The sequence below is a fragment of the Opisthocomus hoazin genome, chromosome 6 (genome assembly GCF_030867145.1).
Source record: "Opisthocomus hoazin isolate bOpiHoa1 chromosome 6, bOpiHoa1.hap1, whole genome shotgun sequence".
NCBI classification, from domain to species: domain Eukaryota; kingdom Metazoa; phylum Chordata; class Aves; order Opisthocomiformes; family Opisthocomidae; genus Opisthocomus; species Opisthocomus hoazin.
Window position 1 is genome coordinate 22,941,313 of NC_134419.1, and position 23,489 is coordinate 22,964,801.

Consider the following 23,489-nt stretch of genomic DNA (forward strand, 5'->3'; position numbering starts at 1 on the left):
GCGTAGAGTGCCTAAGAAGTACCTCTCTTTTATATGTGAGTAGGGGAAGAACTGGGGACGGGATGGACCAGGAACTTGAGACGTGGTTCTCAGTCTTTGTTTTTGAATAATACGGGCATAACACCTAATACGATGTTATGTCTGGTACAGAGGTGAGGCATTTTTGATCTTCTGTAATTATTCTCGTGTTCAAATACTGTTTTATTTGTTTTGCTTGTATTCAATACTTTCGTGTTTTACAGTGTTAATAGGTGGCTGGCTTGGGAAAAATCACTAACCTGAATAGATGTGTCTTTCAGATAAAAATGAAAATTAAAAAAAAGTAGTAATTTAAAATGAACAACCTTTAAGTGCCATGTTTGTCTTTTCTGCCTTCTAGCTGATCTTTTAGATGGTAAGTTCTCTGAAGTCTATCTGGCTTAATTTTGTCATAGGCAGCGTAAGGACAGCATCAGTGTCAGTGCAAAGACACTAGCACAGAGGTGGTATTTTGTAGGTTATCACCGTTAAGTATAAATGTATTACAAACATTAAAAAAAAAAAAAAAAAGGAAGAGAGGAATCCGACCTCTCCCTTGGTTTTGCAGTTCTGCAGTGGCATTTTGGAAATGCAGTACTCTTTGTGAGGGAAAAGATACATACACAGATAATGTTACAACCTGCAAGCTGCTGCATGTTCAAGGGAACAAAGCAAGAGAATAATGACGCAGTAGCAAGTAAAATTAGCAAGTTAGTTTCTCTCATTAATTTTGTAATTTTCAGTATAAGGATCCAGCTCTAGGAGAATTAGGTAAAAACAGAATAAGAACATAAATCTCCTTTTGTATTTTCTTTCACTCTAGTAAGTGTAGTTATATTTTTTTAATCTAAGTGAACAGACAATTAGGGAGAAAACCAAACCACTGCTCTTTTCAGGTTTCTATAATAGAAGTTGATGATATTGCCATTCTCATTGCAGGATGTCTTCTCAAGTATAATTTTTTTTATCCTGTATCAAAGATGATGATTTTAAAAATAAGAGTGGAAGACAGAGTGAGTAAAAGTGAGTTATGCCATCCTGTGTACTGTGTATCTTTTTGTAGTGTTGAAGGTAAGTACAATGCTTTTCCAATGGACTGATCCAATCTCTTGTCTCTTCTGGTACAGAAAAGAGATCTTTAGAGCTCGAGGCTTGAAGATAGCCTTGGGCTTTTGTAATCTGCTGTGAGTGAGTTGGAGAGTAATTGCATCAAAGAGAACAGCTCACTTCCCTTTGCACTGCCCACTGTAGTAGGGGAAATTTTTTTCTCGCAGAGATTGAAGGGACATACATTGTGTGTTTAGCCCTAATAAATACCCTTATCTTCAGTGATTGTATACCCGAGTAAATTCAGTTCATGGTTGAAATGTGACTTGGTACCGTTCTGTAAAGCCACGCTGTAGCTGAATTTAGAGTCAGTGGTTACAGTAAATTCGGAAAAGGGCAAAGAGTGGCAATGACTGGTTCACTCAATACAAGAGACGGATCTTCGTGTGCTTTTAGCAGAAGAGAGGAAGAAAAGCTTCACTGCAGTCTCCTCCGAATATCCTTCTTGCTAATATTAACATTGACAAGGAATCAGTTTAAAGTGAAAAAATACAGTGGGAGTGAAGAAACCACATGTCACTTAAACTGCAGGATGCATACTTAACACAATATTTGAGGTGTGATAAATAATGAATATGAAAGTACTCGTTTCCTTCTAAAACATTTTCATGCTAATTTTGAACATTCAAGGTCAAGAATGCCCAGAATGTATACATAGTGTACAAACTGGTGGTTGCAATTTAGAGAGTTTGCTTGTTCATTTCAAACATGTAAAAATAGTCTTTTGAAGTCTGTTAAAGGACAGTGGCAAAAGAAAATGTAAAAACCACACAGCACCGATTTATGTTCATTCCTATCAAAAAAATATATTCTGTTCAATATCTGAACGCTAGTGATAATCTCACTGTTAGGCCATTAAAGATTTTAAAATGGATGCTTACATTTAGGAAAAAATTAAATATTATATTAAAATGTGCTGTTTAAAATGCAGGAGAAAGCTGTTTTGTCCTTCATTTAGTGTTATGACCCGTATAAAATACAGTAAAAAATTGTGGTATCATCAATACGAGTGTTTACAAGGCATTAAAAGTGAGCACTCGATCAAAGCTGAATACAGTTTGAAGACGCTGTTTGTAAGTATAGGTTATTCTTATGAAGTTTATGAAGGGAACTGGAATGATTTTATAGCAGCTGGCTTTTGCAGTATTGTCCTAGGCATATCCTTTTATATTCCTTTGCCCTCCATGCAACACCTGAAACATAGTAAATGCACCAGAAGGGACAAAATCGTATTTCATTCTCTCTCACAAGGATAGTAGGATTGAAGGTGGTCTGCGCTTGTGCTGTTAGCTGCAGAGTTCAAGTGCTGTGTTTAGTGCATAGTAGTGCTTGAAGTAAGGTTGCCATTCTTTAAGCAACATCTCAAAAAACAAACCAAACCAAAACCAACCAACAATAAAACCCCCAAACAAACACCGCCCCCCCCCGCCCCCCCATAAGTCCCAAAACCCCAACCCAGACCTAAAGTCTCTGCAGGCATGGCGAGGGCTGGAAGGCCTTCGCAGAACTTAAGCCAGGAGCTGCAGATAGGAGGTGGCTGCTAAAACTCCCTGCGCCTGTCACCGAAAATCCGGGAATAAAACCTCGTAACACCAATGTAGTGTTAAAAGGCAGGCATTCTTTATTGCGGCGCCGGATGCACGGGGGATAATTCCACCGAACGTGCATACCCCATACCCCTTCTGTGCAGTCTATATAGATCAAAATATACATATTCATCTGATTACATAAGCCCTTCCTTTCATAGTCAAATCAGTCCATTTTCATACACTCCTCCCACCCGCACTTGCGCAGTGCCTCTTAGTGGTGGTTGTCGGGGGTCCTAAGATGAAGGCTTATCCTCTTCATCACAGTTTCTGCGCAAACTCAGTCCTCTTCTGGCTCTTGTCCCTGCGGCATGGGTCGTCTTGACCAGTTCTAGGCACCTGCTGGTTTTAATTAAAACTAACTTCTTTGGGGGGAGATGTATGACTTTTTGCTTCAATTAATTCACACAATAGAGAGGTACCACAAATACACCTGCAACCATTTGGTAACGCTATTTCTATTAAAAATCCCCCTTCACCATTATTGTTTAACATTAATGATTACCTAGGGACTAAACCCTCTATTCCCAGACCTAATGTCCAGATGGGCAGGGCTGTACAAGGGACATAGCAGCATTGTTCGTACTTTATGATTAACTAATTCCATCACCGTGGTTACACGCCTGCTGTGCTGAGTGTCTTGGCCTTTTGGACAAAATGAACCCAGAGATTAACAGTACTGTGATGCTTGTGCCATTTGGACATTTGGACTTTCTCAGTTCCTTGTAAGAGCAGAATTGTCTAGGGAAGCTTTCATGCTTTTGAACTAGTCTCGTCACTGACCTGAAGCTTAAAAAAATGGGATTTTAAGCACAACTTTTGTTTAATGTGTATACATAATGTGTCCAGAATTGGATACTGATTATTGAAGAATTGCTTATGATGGTCCTAATAGTATGGCATGGAGTTTTATGAATTACTGGAGAGCATTCAGTTTTGCTTCTCTCTCTTTCTTTTTTTTTTTTTTGGTCAGTAATATTTAGGAGTCGTGCAGGCAGTCCCATATGGTTACATCTGCCAGTCCCACTATTCCAGTTCAGGAGTTTGCGTAATCAGAGGTGTCATTTCATACAAAAGAAATAAAATGTTAAAGATGTTCAGTGCGCGAGAGGCGTGGAGGAGGAGATTGGTTAGTGAGGGGTCCAACCTGGTATTGTTGGAAACTGCAGTTATGCTTTTATTTTAACTACTGTCCTGGAGGAAAATGCTATAGATACCTTACATCTGTAATGTAAACATACGGCACGAAGTGTTTCTTGCTATAATTCAGAGATGCGAAAAGAAAAAGAACAACGGAACTGTTCAGTTTTCGGTATTTCTAACTTAATGTCAGATGTAATTTTACTAAAAGGGGAATGTATGCCCAGCTGAAACCTGTCCTTTTGGACATCAGCTCATGTGTCTTCTCGTATCTTCCAGAGTGCTTTTTTAAAGTTATGTTGTTTTTCTAGCTCTCTCACTCTGCTTGCCTTCCTAGTGCCAGTTTGCCCTCCTCACCTCTCCTCCTTACAAGGATTTGGAGAATGTTGCATCTTTTATAGCTGCTGATTCCCCAAGGCTTTTGAAGCCCCAGCAGTTTGCATCTCTGTAGTTAGCTTATCTACAAAGAGGCAACACCCAGGAGGTTTTTTGTCTTGGGCACTTTTTTTCAGTGTGGAGAAAGACTCTCCTGCCACTTTATCCATGAAGACACTGTGGAGACACTGGAGATAAAGGATGCAAGGTGAGACTTCCCTAGGGCAATGCAATGTACGGCGTATCCCCGGCCCAGGAGGGGAGGAGTGGAGGTTTGCATGCCCGGAGCCAGCCAGGCTTAGACCGCCCCAGCAGCACGGCAGCACCTCCGAGCTGGGGCTCTGTGTTCGGAGGAAACGCGCATGACTGCCAAAACCAGCTTTTACAGCAGTCGTATTACCCTTGCTCTCTCTGCATAAGAGCACTTGGCACCTGATTTCAAGCTGGTTTGCAGAGTTGCTGGCAGGCTCCTGTCAGTCACAAAAAACTTGGCTCGGAGTTGTGAATTTCTCTGCCGTGGTTCCCTGGGGCAGTTGGGCTATTTTCCGTACTGCTACTGTGCCGGCGGTAAGCCTCCTTAGGTGTGTTTCCTGAGGATGTAGTTCAGTGGAAATGGAAGAATGGACATGGACAAGGAAAGATGCCAGAATTGGCGTGGCTGAAGGTGTTGTCAGTGAGAAAACAGGCAGCATCGCGTAGCTGGTGGTTACTCCTGTGGAAAGTAAATTTATTACTTTCCTTTGGATTGCAGTTACCAGTGCTCTACACCTAAAACTTGGATTTCATTATTTGGATAAGATGAAAATCAGTATTCAGCTATGTGCGAAGCTTTGTGTAATCAGATGCAGGCTATTACATTTCTACCTGCCGGAGGTCTGCAGACTGTTGTGTTCCTAAGGAAATGTTGGTGTAGATGCCAAGGCTGTAAACTCTTTCATGTGTTTGTGTCTGTATGACTTTGATGCTTCAGTGTATGCCATAGCAGTATTTAGAGGCATATTTGCATAGCTGGTATTTGAAATTTGCTGTTTGTTTTTGAGGGCCTGTTAGAAGTGCCATTATGTGAAATGAAGGGTTTGCTTTTAGGCGATCTCTTCTTTTTTTTAAATTTTAATAATTTTTCATTCATTCTGCCTTTTTTTTTTTTTTTTTTGAAAAGCCCTCATCCTTTCTCCTTCCCTAGAGGCTTGTGGTTTGATTAAAACTAACCTGAACCAACACAGGGTACTAACACAATACCAGAACAAGGCAGATGGAGAGAAAATGTTCAATTTAACTTACAAACGCTCTTTACGTGGAATAATATGCTCATTAGATCAGCAGATGTGTAATCATCCTGGAGTTGTTTGGCTACCTGTCCTTTTTCATATCTGTCAGCCAAGTTAAACTGAAATGTAACCATTCCTAGAGGTTTTTTGGTTCAAAAGTCGATGATGGATTACGATAAAATATTAAGAGATGTTCCCCCCCACCTCGTGCCAAAGGAAGTATTGATCCCAGGTTGTCTGGGGCCTGGTAAACTGCAGAGGAGCAAATGATAAAGCTTCTTTCTTAAAATAAGTAATTTGAGAATTTGTGTAGCAATTTTATCTTACCTCTGAGTGACAGAGGCACAAAATGATTACTCTTTTTATCTTTTCTTTTTTCCCCTCTCTCTCTGATCTGATGTATGAGTGAAAACAGCTTAATGAAAACTCCCTCAGCATGCGGGCATGAGTAGCACTTCTGACTTTTAGGTACCCTGGACATAAGACAGTTGGAATTTGCCTCATAACAGCCTTACCCTAGTGATGCAGACTGTGTATGTCTTTGTCTTGTCTAGGAACATTGGATTTGTGCTTGCATTAGCTTTTTGTTTTTCATAATCTGCTCAGAGCTCTGGGCAGTGTATGTGTATATCCAGGTAATTAATATGTGCACATACATATCTCAAGACTCACTACCTTTCAGTACCCTTTGTCAGGATCTCTGAAAGATTCTAGGGTGAATTTCTCCGTCTAAATGAATCCCTTTGATTCTTTCAATCAAAGTTTTCAGGTAATGAAGTGAGGAAAAAACACAGAAAATGTAATGTAGCATTGATAAGTAGTCTAAAGCATGTGTAACCATTTTATATTGATAACTGTAAATGTAACAAATGTATCATGTAGGGGATGTTATCACTTCAGGTGGTCAGAATCATTGCACAACGAAAACAAGTCTTGGTTCTTTGTGAATAATTGGGATGGGACAGTTGCAAGATAAGGGACTCCTGAATAATCCCTTTAGGCGCCTGGGCCTTGGGAGAACAGATATGCAAACTACAGAGATGAGGAGGCTGAAGGATAATCTGAAGACCCCGCCGAGAGACGCCAAACAAACATGTGCGACGGACATTACCATATATTAATGAGTTCTCGGAAAAACCATTACTATGATAAGCATTTCTTGGAAATGTAATTAATATGTATGTTAACATAGTATAAATACCTAGTAACTGTGTCTCTTCGGTGCACACGTTTTGAGGAGAGAATCCCCCGTGTGCCCGGCGCCGTAATAAAGAATACCTGGTTAATAGTCTGCCGACTATTAAGTCTTCAATTCTGGCTTTTCACGGCATCAATATACATCGTTGTCTTGCTGATAAATCTTACTTGGAAACCAGATGGAAGCTTACATAGAATGGAGTGTAGTATTTCTCTTGTATAACATATCCTGTATTAAATAAGCAAATGATTCTTTGCCAATGGAAATTTGGGTGTCCTTGAGACAGGTTTTTGAAGGAATTGATTCTTGAAATGGCAATACTTACATTGCATGCAAAAGTGAAGGATGCGAAGATTTTTGTCAAGCATGGACAGAAAAACATCCTTCTTTCTGAATAACAAAATACAGGTATGCTTGCTTCTCTGAGAAAGCAAATTGCAGCTCTTTAGTTTCCTTTGAGGTGGTGGTACCTAAACCAGTCTTATGCAGCCACTTGGCTCTATTCATGCATAGACTGCACTCTCTTAGTTTGAGAGTAGTTACAGCTACATGTAAAACAGGTATTGTTTTTATGTATTGTTTACACTGCTATACTTTTATATAACTGAAAGTCAGCCAACCAAACAGAACTATTTCAAAGTCAGTTGAGAAGGGGGCATGTTAGACATGTGATTAGAAATCTAAACTTTTGAACATAAGTGCTTGAGATCACTCTTCCAATCCGTAGGCTGGAATGGAGACAGACCATAGCCAAGGAGTTTACAACTCTCTGAAGGATTAATTTTCCTCTATAATTGAAGTGTGGTTTTTTTTTTTTTTTTTTTTTTGTTACCCCAAATCCCATGAAGTGACATAAGACCTGTTTGGGAAGAAATGCGTGTGCATTAAATTCACTTCAAGGGAGGGAGTAAAGCTAAGTTCTCTCCACAAAATGCAGCACTCAAATACTAAACTAGATGACCAGATTTTGAAGAAAGACTTCATACATAATGTGGTTGTGAATTCTTGGAGACTTTTACTGTGTCTTAAAAAACATATCCTGATTTAAGTGCATACATGGAATCAATTGCTTTGAAGATCTAACCCACAAGTGAGTCTTTCTAGGTTTTATTGGCATAAACTATGAAACTGTTTCCATCAGTGCCTGTTGATCACTTTGTGTTTTCAGTTTAGGTAAACATCAGAAATATAAATATGGGCCTAGTCCTGACAGCAACTGTTAATAGCAAGGAAATGTTGCCTGTCTGGGGAGGCAGTAAGTTGAAAAATGATTTACTTCTGTTTCTTCTAAAAGTGGAAAAGTACTTTTAAAATGTACTTCGTCTGTTCTTGAACTGCATGATTTCTAAATTCTTTTTTAAGAAAAGAAGTTAAAAAGTGACCCACACCAAAATACCTAATAAGGCACATTTTAAACTCAGATGTACCACTGCTATGAAAAGAAGTAAAATAATCACTCCAGTGTACTGCTGCTGTAAGTATGCATAGGAATATCTGATGAGATTTACTGAACAGAATGGCTGCAGGAAATTACAAAATAATGTTTTGGCAAGGGAGAAGAGAGTGCTTACGTGAGCTGGAGAGTCTGCCCTACAACAGTAAGTCAAGTGAAACAATAATAAATACCAAACCAAAAAAACCCTGCTGTTAGAGTAATTCATGAAGTAAAGAGTTAATGTGTACTGTGAGATCATTGTGCTTGCAACTGTGCCGGAATCATGAATGAGGAGCAGAGCCCCTTGCTGGGGCATGGGCTGAGGTGTGCTTCCTCTTGCAGGGCCGTAGATTTGAATTTCGTGTCATATTTTGCATAAAATGGCTATATACTGAAAAACAAACCTGGATGTTCACATCTTCTTAGAGCAAGTATGGCTTTGATGTGACTTTAAAGAGTTGTTTAACCTCTGTTTGATGGCATTAGTGCAAAGGAAGTGTATTGAGGTGGGTGCAGGTGGGGTTTCCTTTTATGTCTGAAAGTCTCTTGCGCACATCTCCCAATTAAAGGTTCACTGCAGGAGAGTCATAGAGTTACTGAGTTTTCCAGTGTGAAGGGTTGTAGTCATTGCAGGATGTTTTAGAGTATAAACATTTCTTGTTTTGTGTGTTGTAGCTAGCCAGACTATAAATACAAATCTTCTCTTGGTATCTGTTTTCACTCCTGTTCCTGGTAAGACCATGTGTGCAAAGGCCCTGCAGCGCTTTCTGCATTTTTGTTGCAGAGCAGTGCCAGCCATGGAAGCCCTGTTGTTCTGGACTTTGTACAAGCAAGGAGTGCTACTTTTGCGCTTAAGCTGAGATCCAGTTTAGCCTCATTCAAAGGTACAGAAGCATCTGTCTGAGTCCTTGCTGTGGAAGAGAACTGGTCAATCATTTAGGACTAAGCAGGTAAAACCAGATTAAAGCTCTGCTGAAGGGAAGAGAGCAAGGCAAAAAAAGCACATAAAAAGCACTAAATTGAATGTTACGGACTTTCATGTGTATGGTACGCTGTAATTTTGGAGTTCAGAATTGCACTGTGTTAAAGCTTCTCTTACAACAACTGTAAAGGGTTCAAACTAGCACTGTTCTGAAAACCCCTGACTGTCAGTTTGTTGAAAATCAGACATATTGCTGGGTTTAGTTTGATTGTTTTGATGAATGTCTATTGAAACTCTGATTGTTTTTCTGACGACTTGGCCCATACATGACTGTGACCTTCCCCATGGACTTAGAAATTTGAACACTCTTAAGAGTTCGTGCAGCAGCTCAGAACCAAAGACCTGAAATTCTGTGTGTGGAAGGAGAATCGTTCTTTGCCCTACTTCACATTGGAGCAAATACATTTACATGTATGTGATGTTAAAATAGTGTGTTGACCAGAAGTGGTAGTTTCACGTATGATTACTTTTGTAAGTATGCCTGGTGTTTTCTCAGAACGCTTTAAGGAAACCACGATAGCAAGAACACTATCCGTCAGTAGAAACCATGCTGTTTTTGACAGAGTGCTATTTTAAGCTGTGCTTTACTAGAACAGTCAATGGGCAAGCATTACTTTTTATTTTGTGGAAGTTATGTCTGTTTTCAGTTACGTATTTTAATCTTAAATACACACTGGGTGGTTAATGGTCAAAAATTCTAAATTGTTTTGTTTTGAAATAGAAGAATAGTGATCTCTGCCCATTACCTTTCCCCCTTTGCAATGCCAGCGTGGCCGTGCTGTATCCCATACTTCTGGAGAGCACAGTGTGTCTCCGAGATACTGACTGCTGTTGTGATCATTACCATTTTCTTAGAGGATTATCCAGTGTTCAGTTTTTGACAGAAATCTGCCGGTTTACTTCCCAGTATGTTAGTTAGCTCTTCCTGCAGTGCCAGACATTCTCCATTCTAAGAACAGTGAAATTTACTAGTAGTCTTCTGTTGTCTCTAGTCATATAGTTCCTTTCTCTCTCCTTTTCTGTGTTTACATGTTCTCATAAACACTTTTCTGGCTTCCTCAGTGTATGGGAATTTTTTTTCCTTCCCTTAAACGAAGGTTTCACATCAGTTTCTGAAGAAGTTTTTCTGTTCCTCTTAATTTGTAGGTCTGGGTTTTGTTTGTGTTTGTATTGATAACTGTAAAATGTAATTTGGTCGTATGTTTTGGGAATAACATTTGTGAGTTATCTTCCTAAAATCAGTAATTTTTTTTGTACATATCTTTTTTGTGTTAGCTTGAAGAAAGCTTAATTAGCTGTAAAGAGTAAGCCATGCTTCTTCTGGGTTTGATTATGCTAGAGAAGTGTGAAACCCTCTGAGGAAAAAGGTTTATGTGGGTGGCAGTAGTTTGCAAAAGATTTTCTGTGTGCTAGGAAGTAACATGTTGAAACAGGAAAGGGATATTTAGTTCACCGGACTTGCCCCACCCCATGTTGATAATCATTAAACCACTTTTCCTGTGATTTTGACAATCAGTATTCACCCATCTGTCTGGACACATAATTCTGCCAGCTATTGAATTTTCTATTAATTTCCCATAGTGTCTTGTCTCATGTGGCTTAGCAGTCCTGCAGTGGGATTCTCCCAGGTGTGCAGGTGAAAGTTCTTGTCTGGTACAGAAACCAGAACTCCCCAGCACAGCAAGACTTTTTAAAGAATTCTTTTCCTTTCTGATCTTTTGACTAATGTGAAAGTTTTTAATTAACTTTATGGCTTGTTCAATCAACTTTTATTCACAATTTCCAGAACTTACTCCAAGCTGTATTGCAGTTCTTCTGTTCATAGGGGAATTAATGTGCCTGCACCTTTGATCATGTTCGTAGCATATTTATGTGTTTTTATTATTCTTTGACATTTATGTAAGGCAGAATCAGATTTTCTGTGGCATTAATTTTCATAGCAGTTTAAGTGAACCCAAAATGTTCCTTTCACAGGAGTAGTATAACTTAGTTCATTCTGAATTTTGCTCATCTGCATGTAAGACCCGATTCACTTTCATGGCTTTGTAACTTCAGTTTAAGCTCTGTAGTTGGTGATTATTCTCTGTGGTTTTTGCTTTGTCATTCTCGTGTGTGAACATGTCATTGTCCTTCCTTTGAGAGATGTACTTTTAGCTCTGTTTTATGGTCAGGTTAGTCTTGTAATTAGAACTTCAAAAAGAAACGATTTTAATGGTAGAGATTCATATCAAGTGCCCATGTAATGTATAATTGCTATACTCAATTTTGATACTACTGATAAAAACCTTCTTTGGAAGTTCAGCTTAATATGGATTTTAAGTTGTAAAGACCCAACCTGAAACTTCTGGGAAGTTCAGGGGAACCTTGTCATTGGAAGTACGGAAATTCAGACAGGATGTCATTTTGGCTGTTTTTCTATCTCTAGCAAATAAGACTTGCTAATCTGATAATGCTTAAAAGAAGATATTTGTGGTAGAGAGGACATGCCAGGCAGAGTAAAAGTTGGTCTTGTAGTATTACAGCTGACAGCAAAATGACTCCATGTATGTGACCAAAGGTACATATATTCTACCCTCCCTAATGTTCTCCCTCTCTTATTGTATGACTTTGAGCACTTACAGGATATGCTTTCGTAGAATGAGATCTTCCAGATTGCTGCCATATTCTAAAAATAAACAAAGCTTATGGGCTCAAATACGCAGCTTCTTTTCCTGTTTGATTTATAAGAGATTACAGTTCCTTTGCAAGCCGGTTCCAGAAAGGTGGATTGTTGCTGATTTGGCGTTTGGCTCCCTCTTCTGGTCGGTGTTTGGAAAAGCTCAAATGCAGATTTTCTTTCTGGAGCTACAATAAAAAAAGTCTTCAGAGCAGTCTGTAAGATAAAATTTGATTACAATTGCATCCAGATCCAACTGCAAATTGAGTGTCCAATTTGTGACATATATGACCTGGTTTTAAATCCATTTAAATTTGCTTTTACTTGTGCTGAAACTTGTAAATAAGGGATTTCCTCTCTTTGTGGTCCCATCACATCCCCCAGTACAAAACCACTGAAGACCAGCTCATGGGAAATCTGTGGAGGTTCAGTGCATTCAGTATTTCGCACAGCGACATTCTGTATCTGTTTATATAATTCCATGTGAAATGGTGTTGCAGATAGTTAAACAACAGTGAATTCCTACTTCTGTTCTACAACTAATCATGGTTTCTGTGTTCTTCTTCTCCAGGTGATAGAAACACTTTCAAAACTTTCTCGCACTCCTATTGCAATAGGCACAGGAATAAGGTATGTTGTTTCCCTAGTGAACGGTGGGGGTAATGCCTCTTGCATGATGCTCCTTGGAAGAGTTGTTAGAGGCAGTATAGGCAGACATGGAGCTTTTTAACAGGAGGTTGGATGATCAGGAAAAAGATATCTGTCTCCAGGTTTATCTTAGTGTACTTACTGAAGTACCTGAACTACATGTACTTCTCATGCTGAAACACAGGCTGAACAAATGAGCAGTTAGTGTTACAGAACTTGTGTTGTAGTTATGACACCTGGATTGCAGGTCAGGCTGATGCAGTGCTGATCTATGTGAAGGTGAATGGGTTTTCTCTTCTTTTTCCCTTCGAAAAATCGGCAGAACTGCCAAGTTTGAGATTCTCGTTTTCAAAAAGAAACAAAAAAACCCTCAACCAAACCTAATCTCATGAATGATAATTGTGGGCTGCGAGAGATGGTGGAAGACTTCATGCTTTGTTATTCTCCATCTTTTTGAATGGTTAGATTTAGCAGTTGTATATGAATGGATGATGTTTTTAAAACATAGACAAAATTTCCCATCCTGTCCTGTAATCCATGTCTTGTGCTAAAAAGAGTAGTTAATATTCTCAGTTGAAAAACTGACAATGATGTGTATTAGTGGTGATTTATAACAACCCCATCCAGTAGGGTTTTTTATTATATTAAGTATCAATCATATACAGAATTTTAAATACATGTATACTATTAATCAGAGAAAGAGCAGAACGTGCAAATACAGTAACATCCAGTGATCTGTGTGAAAATTTCAGAAACCAAACAAGAACCCCCTATGTGACTAGACTAGTACTGTCCATAATTTGCGATATTTTTCTTTTTGTAGACCCTTCCCTACAGAAGAAAGTGTTGATGATGAAGATGTCTACAAAGGTCTTCCTGATTTAATAGAGTATGTTGTGAATCTTTAGCTAAATGCAAGATTTTTGCTTTCAGTTGCATGTTATTATTTATGTGATGCTAAAGAATGCATAGTTTTAATGAGAATGGGATATTTACTTGATTTAAAAAGATTTCATTAGCCATTATGCTGACCAGGAAGACTTCACTATGAAATCTTATCAGAATGATTGTAGTACGTGTATACATGTAAGGAAGCATGTTTCATGGAGGGCACTGGTAGCAAAGTAACTCATGAATGTGTTTTTGAATTATCTGTCTGCACTATGAAAGTACTTTCATAGAATTACAATAGCAGTTGTAAGGGACCCAAGGAAATTGTCTTGAATTTGCAAAGAAAGTGCGTGTTTAGATCAAATTCAAGTGGGTGGTTGTCCTATAGCCAATAAAACTGTTCATATGAGTGCATTTACCTCTCTGGGTAAGTGTTTGCAGGATTATTAAGTACTGCCAATTTTCACACTGGCTTTGAGGTACAAATAAGATGGACATGAACATACTGTATAGTACTGAATGGTAGACTGCTGCTTTATTTTGCAGACTGATTAGATAAACACGTATGGGTATAAAAAATTGCCAGGAAGAACTACTTTTGTATCCTATGGCTAGGATCTCTCAAGATCCATTAGGAATCATGTTAGACTAGAGCTTGGATCAGAGCTCACTGTCCCAAAGCTCAAAGTTCACCAGTGCTCACATCACTAGTGCCCATGTGGCTTTGTCTTCACAGAATCACCGAATGGTAGGGGTTGGAAGGGACCTCTGTGGGTCATCTAGTCCAACCCTCCTGCCGAAGCAGGGTCACCTAGAGCAGGCTGCACAGGACCTTGTCCAGGTGGGTCTTGAATATCTCCAGAGAAGGAGACTCCACAACCTCCCTGGGCAAACTGTTCCGGTGCTCTGTCACCCTCAGAGGGAAGAAGTTCTTCCTCATGTTCAGATGGAAAAAGTCTTGACTCTGGCCACACTGTATGTCGCTTGCTGTGATGTGGTGAAGTAGCTGCTGTTCACACCATGGATTTTTTTTCTTTATTATCTACAAAGAAGCAAAATCCCACCGTGGTTGGCATCACTCACCTTGCCACCTTCCCTGCAAAGCTCCAGCTTGTCTCCTGCAGCTGACTGGCTGTCTCATAGGTAGCTGCTTTTCACTCTGTGTAAGTTGAACATGCAGAAGGTAGGAGTTGCAGACTCCTCTGAGACCCAAGTGGGCTAGAGGTGATGTCCTCATCTCTTAGGTGGTATCAGCACTGTTTGAAAAGACTGTTTCTGTCAGCTCTTAAATAGGTATACAAATTCAGTACTGGGAGACAGTCGTTCATTTAAAAAAAAGTTAACAAATCATACCAAAGAAATTGAGATTCATAGCTCTTCTTTTGCATCAAATTACAAATTAATGATCCACTTAACAGAAATAGTTGTCCTTCCTAATTCTAGTGGACTGATCCTCAATTTGTTCTTTACTCTGAAGGATTTCAGTGTTGTCTTCCAACAGTAAAAATGTCTAAATTATCAGCACCTCTGATCAAATTTCTGTATTATTGTGACTGGAGTGTTTTCAATACCTTGTAGAGTTCTTTTGTAGACACACCCTAAGAAATGTGGATGCAAGAGATACAGGCTTGATATGGTCCTAGTGCAAAGCAGGTGAAACTCCAGCAGGACTGACTCTGAATCTGAATTAGCTGAGGGGTATGGTTGAGCATTGACTTTATGCTGGGGTATTTCTGTAATCTGGATAGTAGGAGGACACTTCTTGTGCATACTCTGTTTTGTTGAACTTTTTGATTTGCTGTTTGAAAGGTTGCTTTTTTTATTTTTGGGAAGCTGAAGGTTGCCATGAGGTGATCAAGATACTGGCTTATGTTGTGAAGGTACAGACTCTCAGCTGCTGGCTCTGCAGTCTTTAGTGTATTTTACCCCAGATAATCCTTTCTTCAGGCAGGAAGGAGACCTGTACCAGTGGTGGGATTCCGCAGTATGGAGGGGCAGCTCATCTTCATTGCATGCAGTGGGAAAAGAGATGAAGAGCAGACAGTGTCTGGACAGTACTTTGTGACAAAACTGTCCTGATAAGCTGCTTTTAGTGCTTGGTTTAGTTTCTGTGTGGTTCTAAATTCATGCAGTCTTCAGTGTTGTGTTTATTTTGTACAGTCGTTTTTTAAATGTGTTGAGGAAAGAAAATTAATGGACTTAATTTCCCTTAATGAGTTCTTTTTTTAGATAGTTCTATTAATTAATCTGTTTACTGCAGAAATCTTTTCCTGTGAAGAGTTGTCTCTTGCAGAGCTGATGGTAATTTGCCTATGCTGCACAGCTTTTTTTTTTTTTAATTGTCTTTTCCTTTCAGTGAAACTGGTGTTGATGAAGATGAGGAGTTGTATGATTGTGTCTACGGAGAAGATGAAGGTGGGGAGGTTTATGAAGACCTAATGAAAGATGAAGCAGCACAGCAACCTGTACGTTTTCCAATTCCTACCTATTTTTGAACAATAGCAGTTATATTTTTGAAAGTTAATATTTGTGAAATTATATCTTTATTGCTAGTTTCACTGAAACTTCACTCATGCTCAGTGGCATCTGGAGCTGCCACGTGCAGTGCATTATCACGTGCAGTGCAGACTGTTTTGTCTAAGGGTTGAATGTTAACTATGGTAATTTTTTGAAATAAATATAATTTTTAAATTAAAAACAAGAATTACTTATTTTAAGTTTGTCAGTTATAAATAGCAAGATTTACCAGCTATTTTAAGAGCAATTAAATTAACTGCTTACTTCAAAGTGTCCAACTTCCAAAAATAAGTTATAATGTTATGAGATGCTGTTGTTCCAGCCATAATTTGGACTACTACTCTAACAAGGGCAACTGATAATTGTTTCATGCCAATGAAATTCCTACTTATTCTACCAAGTAGTTTTTGTTGATTATTAGGACGGTCTTACTCATAGTGGGGCAAGTAGCTTATTTACTCTATGATAGAAAGGTACCATGATCAGTTTTCAAAATTGTCTTGAAAAAATCTAAACTTAGGCAATAAAATTTACTTGCTAACTGCAAGAAACCCTAATGTATTTGTCTGCCCTTTCTCAGAGATGTACTTTCTGATCTGGAAAATGTCACCCTGTGGCCATGACAGGTCCTGTTTTTTTAGGACAACTGTTTTATTCCTCTATATTGACATGAAGCTCTGTTATACTTCCTGTTGTCTTACACTGGAAACTTGCCTCTACTTTTCTATATTGCTTTTTAATGATATAGTTACATGAAGTGAGAAATTCTAAAGATCTTGGGGTTTTATAGGGTGTGTTCCCCGCCTTGAGTAACTTTTCAGTACAAGTGTAAGAGATAGCTAAGGTGATTTGTGTTCTCTGCTTTTATGGTGATTCCCCAAAGTTACCAGTATCTTCTCTTTGGGAAGATTACTGCCTTGTTTTAATCTCTGTTTTTTTGAGTATAACGATATTGTTTTCAAGCCTGGTTTTGTGTTAATACAAAATCCTGCAGGTAATGCACGTAAATCAAGGATGAGATAAGCAAAAAGTTATGTTGGTTTTTCACATTTTTGCTTAATTTTGTTTGCCTCCGAAAGTTTAGGTTATTCAATGAAAGCCAAATAAAAAATTGAGTTGAGAAAACACTGTGTTAAATCTAATGAAGTCGCATTTGCTTATGGACAGGATGTTTTAGAAACATCTTTGAATTGTAGGAAATCTTTACTGTCATCTTGTTTTGAGTGTTTATTTATACTGAAACTCAGAACAGATTAAATTTTGGGTTTCACGTAATGTGTGTGGGTGGCCTTTTTGTTTTTTCTTCAGTTGTGACAGTTGTTAATCTTTGGGAGTTGGTGGTGTGTAGACTTTCTCTGATTCTTTTTTTCCTGTCACAGATGCCACTCCCACATATCTGTGTTTCAAGCAAATGAGTAATATAGCAATCAGAACTCTCACGTTCTAATTTTAGTTGCATCTTAGCCTATATACTTCAGACTGAGCAGACTTGTATGTGTTTCTTGTAGAAAGTAAATGAAAATTGAAAACATGGTACAGCAAAATATTTTTTCCACAACATGTGATGGAGTTGTTACAGTTGTTTTGCTGTGACAGCTTTCTTGAATGTCATGGTTATTTCTGGTTTGTGATAATTTCTTCTAAGGTTTATAAATACAGTGCATGCTAACATGACAATTTTGTGCAGTTCTTTCATTTGAATCCTATGGGAGAATTCTTTGCATATGAAAACACTAGCCAGAGGACAGTTTTCAAGTAGATTTTTAGAAGAACCCGATACTTTGAGTCTCCAGTAGTAGCCAAATACTTTGCATCTCCCTCCATTCTTGATTTATGGTCACTATCTTGCAAAGTAAACTGTTTCGCTAAATTTTCTCTAGCAGTAGCTGACCTTCAAAGACAATTTTTCTCACTTGTACTGGTTTTTGCACATTATTTCTTATATTTAATCTCTACTTTTTTTCAATTGCACTCAGATTCTAGAAGTTTGTGGCACAGGTAGAAAACTCATAGGTTAATTTCTGCCAAAAGTGCCTACGTGAATGATGTGTTTGGGTTAGGTGAGCACAAAAATGAAGTGAATGGTTTTAAGCAGAATCCCAGGAATTTGTTTGCATTGCTCTTGTGAGAGTTGATGAACAACAAACCCCAACATTTTGCAACAGGATGTAAACTTCTGTTGGGTACAATGACTTCTATATTGGTGCAAATACTGCAAACAATTTGAACAGTATTGAGCTTGCAAAGGTAAAGGTGAAAAATAACTAAAAGTCTGAATAATGTGAAATTCTAATACTTTATTGAGATAGATTAACTGTGGTTAACTGTGACAGTGCCCACTTCCCCCACCAAAGAATTTGGGAATAAATAATAGATTTTGAGATGAGGCGGATCATCAGATGATGCTCGCTAAGTATATTTCTACTGATAATGACAGACTGTATTTTTGCAAAATGTTTAATTTCTGTCTGCAGCTGATAAGGAGGTCACTTTAATGTTTGTGGGAAAATTAATAACTGCACCAATTGGGTTTTAAAGAGTAATTTCTGAGATAAGCAGCGCCTGGTAGATGAGAGTGAGAAGTAATGTTACGGTTGCAGGAGTTGCTTGTAGAGTCACATGGAGACAGAGAGAAGGGTAAAGGAGATACGTCAAAACAATAAACAGAAGTGTGAACAGTGGTGAAGCTTTATGTGCCTCTATGATTTGCAACTTGGCATCTAGTTTAGGCAGTAGGAATACATTTCCTACTCTTCATAGGTGGCCAAGCAGTATCATAGGAGCTCGTGGACAGTTTAAGTGAGGCTTTGTTTGCTGTTGTATGCTTAGCAGGTGTGTCAAGTAGACTGACAGCAGAGAGAGGGAGTGGAAGGAGTCTAGCTCTTAAAAGTACTAAGAGCTAATAGTTAAAATTTCAGTCCAGAGGTTTTGCTAGTCCTGGGGGAGAAGTCTGTTGTTCTAAAATTAAAAGTCTTTTTCTGAATGGAAAGAACTACAGTACTAAATTTCTAGTCCTGACTCTCCCTGTATTTGAGTAAAATCAATCTAGTCATGTCTATTATGTGCAGTATGTGGATTCCCTACACTGTGTGAAAAAAGGTACAATAAAGTCAGGGATATGCTGAAGGATTCCTTGGAAGGATGTTACAAACTGATTGTCCTGGGTTCGGCCAGAACAGGGTTAATTTTCACCGGACTCCAGGAAGGGACACAGCCGGGCAGGCTGACCCCACCTGGCCAAACAGAGCCGGGTGTTCCATACCATGTGCCCTCATGCTGGGTTCCGGTGGGGGGGAGCAGGGCGGCGGGAACTCACTCGCGGCTGGGGAGCACGTGGCGCTGGTCCTGTCCGGGAGAGCGGCTCTCTGGGTTGTGTGGTTTGTGTTGTGTTTTCTCCTTATCTGTATCGTTGTTGTTCCTGTTCCCTTTGTTTGCTGTTGTTAAACTGCCCTTATCCCGACCCACCGGTTTCTGCCTGTTTCTTTACATTCTCCTCCGCACGCCGGCGGGGGGAGGGGCGGCTGTGTGGCACTTTTGTTGCCGGCTGCAGCCAAACCATAACACTGATAAATAGGTTTAGGAAGGATGTGACAGTACTATTGTTTATTAAGCCACTGCTTATTGTTGGTTTTGGAGAAAACATTTTGGATCAGTTGTTGCTTTTAATTGTGAGAGCCTAACCAGTTAGTGTGTCACGTCTCCAAGCTAACCTATATGTCTCCAGATGTTTTAAGTCCTGCTTGACGTGAATGTTTCCATCCCTTCTTCCAAGTATTCAGTCTTATTTGAAATTGGATTTGCAAGTTATTGAAGCTGTAATGCTGTAAATCTGATCTTCAGTAAGAGCTCTTGTAAACTATTTTTATGGAGTCCTATTCTGATAATTACTTCAATTTCCTAGGAGTCTGGTGGTTTACAGGGAAAAATACCAGGATCTCATTGAAGACACTCATATGTGTGCAAGACCTGAACTTAGAGGTCACTGCATTTCCTGATTTGAGGACATACTCATATTGTATCTGAAGAGAAAGCTCCGATTGAGAACTAAAAGAGAAAAACTGTAAAGAAATGTGGGGATTGGACTGAATCCAATATTGATGGCAATGCAAAGTTACTTACATGATTTAGTCCTGTTAAGTTTAATGGTATTATTAACTGCTCAGTATTTTAAGTAAGATCTCTCAGTCTGGATGTAAATTAAATGTGACCTCGTATTTCAGCTTCCGAAGTACATGCAGAGAGTTCAGCATTTTATGTCTGAACATTAACTTTTCATAATATTCCTTTGATGCTGAATTTTAGTAAAACTCTTAAAGTCATCAGCTAATTGAACATTAAAATATTCTTGGTTATTGCTATCATCTTTGGAAGCTGTAGTATGCAGAAAATTTCAGGAAGCAGTTATCCTAATTGCTTAATTGTAAAGAAATAAATAGATTAGTTATCCATTAGGTGCCTGTTAATGGCTTAAACTTGACTCCATTGTAATTGCAGAAATATACTGAAAATGACGTAAGAAGCTGTTGTCTTGCTGAAATAAAGCAAACTGAAGAGAAATACACTGAAACTCTGGAATCGATAGAGAAAGTAAGATACTACTTACAGAATTGTTACTTATGTATTTTTATAACAGCCTAGAAAATATAATGACATAGTCAATGTATATATACATTTTTTTCCTTGCAGTTTTTCATGGTGCCATTGAAAAGGTTTCTGTCTGCATCAGAGTTTGATACGGTTTTCATCAACATTCCTGTAAGTATAATTGCATATTTAATGAACAGGTACAAGGTTCATAGCTGGTTATGATAAATTTGTGTTGTATGTTACTGCACAAAATGATTAGTTGAAATATAGGGCACAATGCATTTATGTAGATATTAGGGTAGTTGATAAAAACAGATGTGCACACTATTGCTTTTTTTTTTTCTACTTGAGGGCATAGGATAAGAGAAATAGTATTATTGTGTGGTTATAAACTGGAGCATCTTTGACCCATAGAAACTAATACTTTGTAGAAAATTGGTCATGTTCTAATATATGCTGGTATTTTAGTGATGGTAGAAAGTTGTCCCTGTTAGGTTGCCTACCACTGTATGCTGAATAGTGCTTTCATTAGGATTTCTATAGCTACTCTGCAAATCCTTGTATCTACCCTGGCTCTGTTGTAATTGAAGCCATTTTAAAGTTAAAATAACTCATGGTTTTGGATTCAGACTCTGGTGCTAGAAAGGATAAGGAAATCCTCTGTGAAGTATGTAGCAGTCCTTTTTATTTGACTGAAATCTTAGTTTTCTGTGATTATTACTTTATTACTTTTGGCCTAATCATAATAGTGTGACAATTCACGTATCTTTTTAGTTGATGTAAGCATTCAGAAGATGTCTTTATTCTGACTTTAAAGGAAGACATCAGACATGGTCTGAAGCCTCTCTCAACAGATAAATGAAAGGAATGTTCTTTTGTGAGGCACACTGCAAAGAAAGGGTCCCCAGAGTGTGGCCCATGGGCCACATCAAACCTTCATTTGCCTGTAAATGATCACCTCTGTTTTGGCCATCTCTGGCATATCCCACAGGCTCTCAGGGCTGTATGAAGAGGTGTTTGGGTCTTTGGTGTTTTTTTTTTTTTTTTTAAATATTCTGTGGGAACCTGGTCTGTAAGAATGTTTTAGTTGCTGTTCCAGCACCATCCTGACAGAAGTTAAATTACAACAGTTACTACACTGTTGAGTTACAGGATGATACCTGACACCTTGCCATACTTTTCCTGCTATTGAAGTTTTCACCCTGAATCTCAATTGCTGCGACTTCCTTCACTGTGAAGATTAGTCCAAAATACTGCCACAGATATCAGTATCCTGCTTGCTGTCTTGAAGTATGTCAGGTACCCATGGAGACCCTTTTGCTTTTGAAAACAAATTTATGTTCTGTCCTACCTTAATGTTTTTTTTATTCGTTGCGAATAAGGCCCTGATACGCCCTAGCTAAGTTACTGTAAATCTCTTTCCTAAGGCTCTGTGTGCCCAGACATGTTGACTTATGTGCATTGAAAGACCTAAAGCCAGCCAACGTGAAACACTGAACAGGGTATGAAAAGGGTTTACGAGCTGTAACCACAAACTGAGAGATCAGCCTACTCGCTACTCATTAAAGAAATGCACAGGGATCAGATAAGAGGAGTTAAAAGAACAAAACCTGTTTATTTGAAACTAGGAAGACACATAGTAAACTGTTATATTTAGGTTGTTTTACTTTGCTTTTCATTATCAGCATTCAGTATTCTGCTGTTAGAAGATGATGCTTATTTCTGACTCCAGTAACATTTCATAGGTGTCCAAAAACATTAAAAGAAATATAGCGCTTGCCTAAGCCAAAAATATGTGCAAATGCTTTGTCTGCTCAGACCTTGTCTCTGGTAGTTCCTCAGCACAAAGGCTGGAGGGCAGTGGAAGCTTGTTTTAAACTAAAATCAGTTGTTATACAGAGCTCTACAGCAAACTGGAATGTGGAGAGCAAGTGTGGTGTTCTTGGAACAGGATGGATTTTCCTCAATTAAAGAGTTGTGGTGAAGGATCAGTGCTTTAAGGTGATGCTATATTCCTTGTATAGACTGTGAAAGATGTTTGCTAGACAAAATCATCTGCTGATGTCAAAATATATTTTATTTTTAAGAAAAAACAACCACCCCAAACCACTCACAAGTCTAAAGAGAGTGCCTTTCATTAGGGCCCAGATTTCAAAATTCTGTTCTATAAAATGTATGTATGGTTCTCTGTTTCTGTGTGTGTCTGTGTACATATATGTATATATATGTACATATGCATTTGTTTGTACATCTGTCTGTGTACATATGAATGTATATGGATGCATTTGTATGTAAAACTATGCATGCATTTGAATTGGGACATATATATGGACAGGGAAAGAGGTGGACATAGATACAACAGATACTGAAGTACTGGAACTTTCATTAGTTTCTAATGATATTACCATCAGTTTAATTTAAAACTTGACTTTGAAATGAAGATAGAAGCTCAAAAAGACATTTTATCCCCTTAATGTTAAGGGGTTTTTCAAGGGTGTTGATTAGTTGAGTCCCTGCACACTCCTGAGAAAGTGTGCTCCTGTAATATATTAATTGGGAACCATTTGTATAATAATGTCTTTGTCTGCTGCAATTTAAGATTCTGAGAATATGGCCATACAATTGTTAGCAACTGAATTTGATCTGTTTTAAGTTTTTGCTCCCTCACCTGTGATGTGTTGATTGACCTGTGTGTACTTAGTTTGCATTAGTGAAGTGAAATTTTTTTACTTAGTTCACAACTAAATGTTGCATAGTATTTTTGTAGTGTATCATTTACTGCATCAAACCATCTTCAGTAGCCTTTTTCAGACAGTCTTCTATTTTTCGTTGCAGTGGTATGTACATGGCTTACAGTCAGCTATCCTGATTTCAAAACTTTTTAACCTGTTTTGACTTAATTTCTTGTGAATTCTCTGGCAATTCCATATCGTATTAAGGCTGAGGTAGTCTCCTATAGTTGCTTGTAGATTTTTGTGTAATGGTGGACGGATGAGGTGAGTTGCTACTATACTGGGGGAGCAAATCTTTCTGCAATATTATTGTCTTTCAGCCATTAGTTGCCTGCTGTACTGGGAAACT

The 23,489-nt window shown here is 38.5% G+C and overlaps 1 protein-coding gene across 3 annotated transcripts in view; it reads left to right on the plus strand.

Annotated features, from left to right (window-relative positions):
• The window catches only part of VAV3 (vav guanine nucleotide exchange factor 3), a 203,619-nt gene that overhangs the window by 60,238 nt on the left and 119,892 nt on the right, over positions 1 to 23,489 (plus strand). For all 3 annotated transcript variants that reach the window (XM_075422241.1, XM_075422242.1, XM_075422243.1), the window contains exons 3-7: positions 12,337 to 12,395; positions 13,237 to 13,302; positions 15,661 to 15,769; positions 20,316 to 20,408; positions 20,508 to 20,576. In XM_075422241.1, coding sequence (XP_075278356.1) covers positions 12,337 to 12,395; positions 13,237 to 13,302; positions 15,661 to 15,769; positions 20,316 to 20,408; positions 20,508 to 20,576 — 396 coding nt within the window. The remainder of the gene's footprint in view (positions 1 to 12,336; positions 12,396 to 13,236; positions 13,303 to 15,660; positions 15,770 to 20,315; positions 20,409 to 20,507; positions 20,577 to 23,489) is intronic.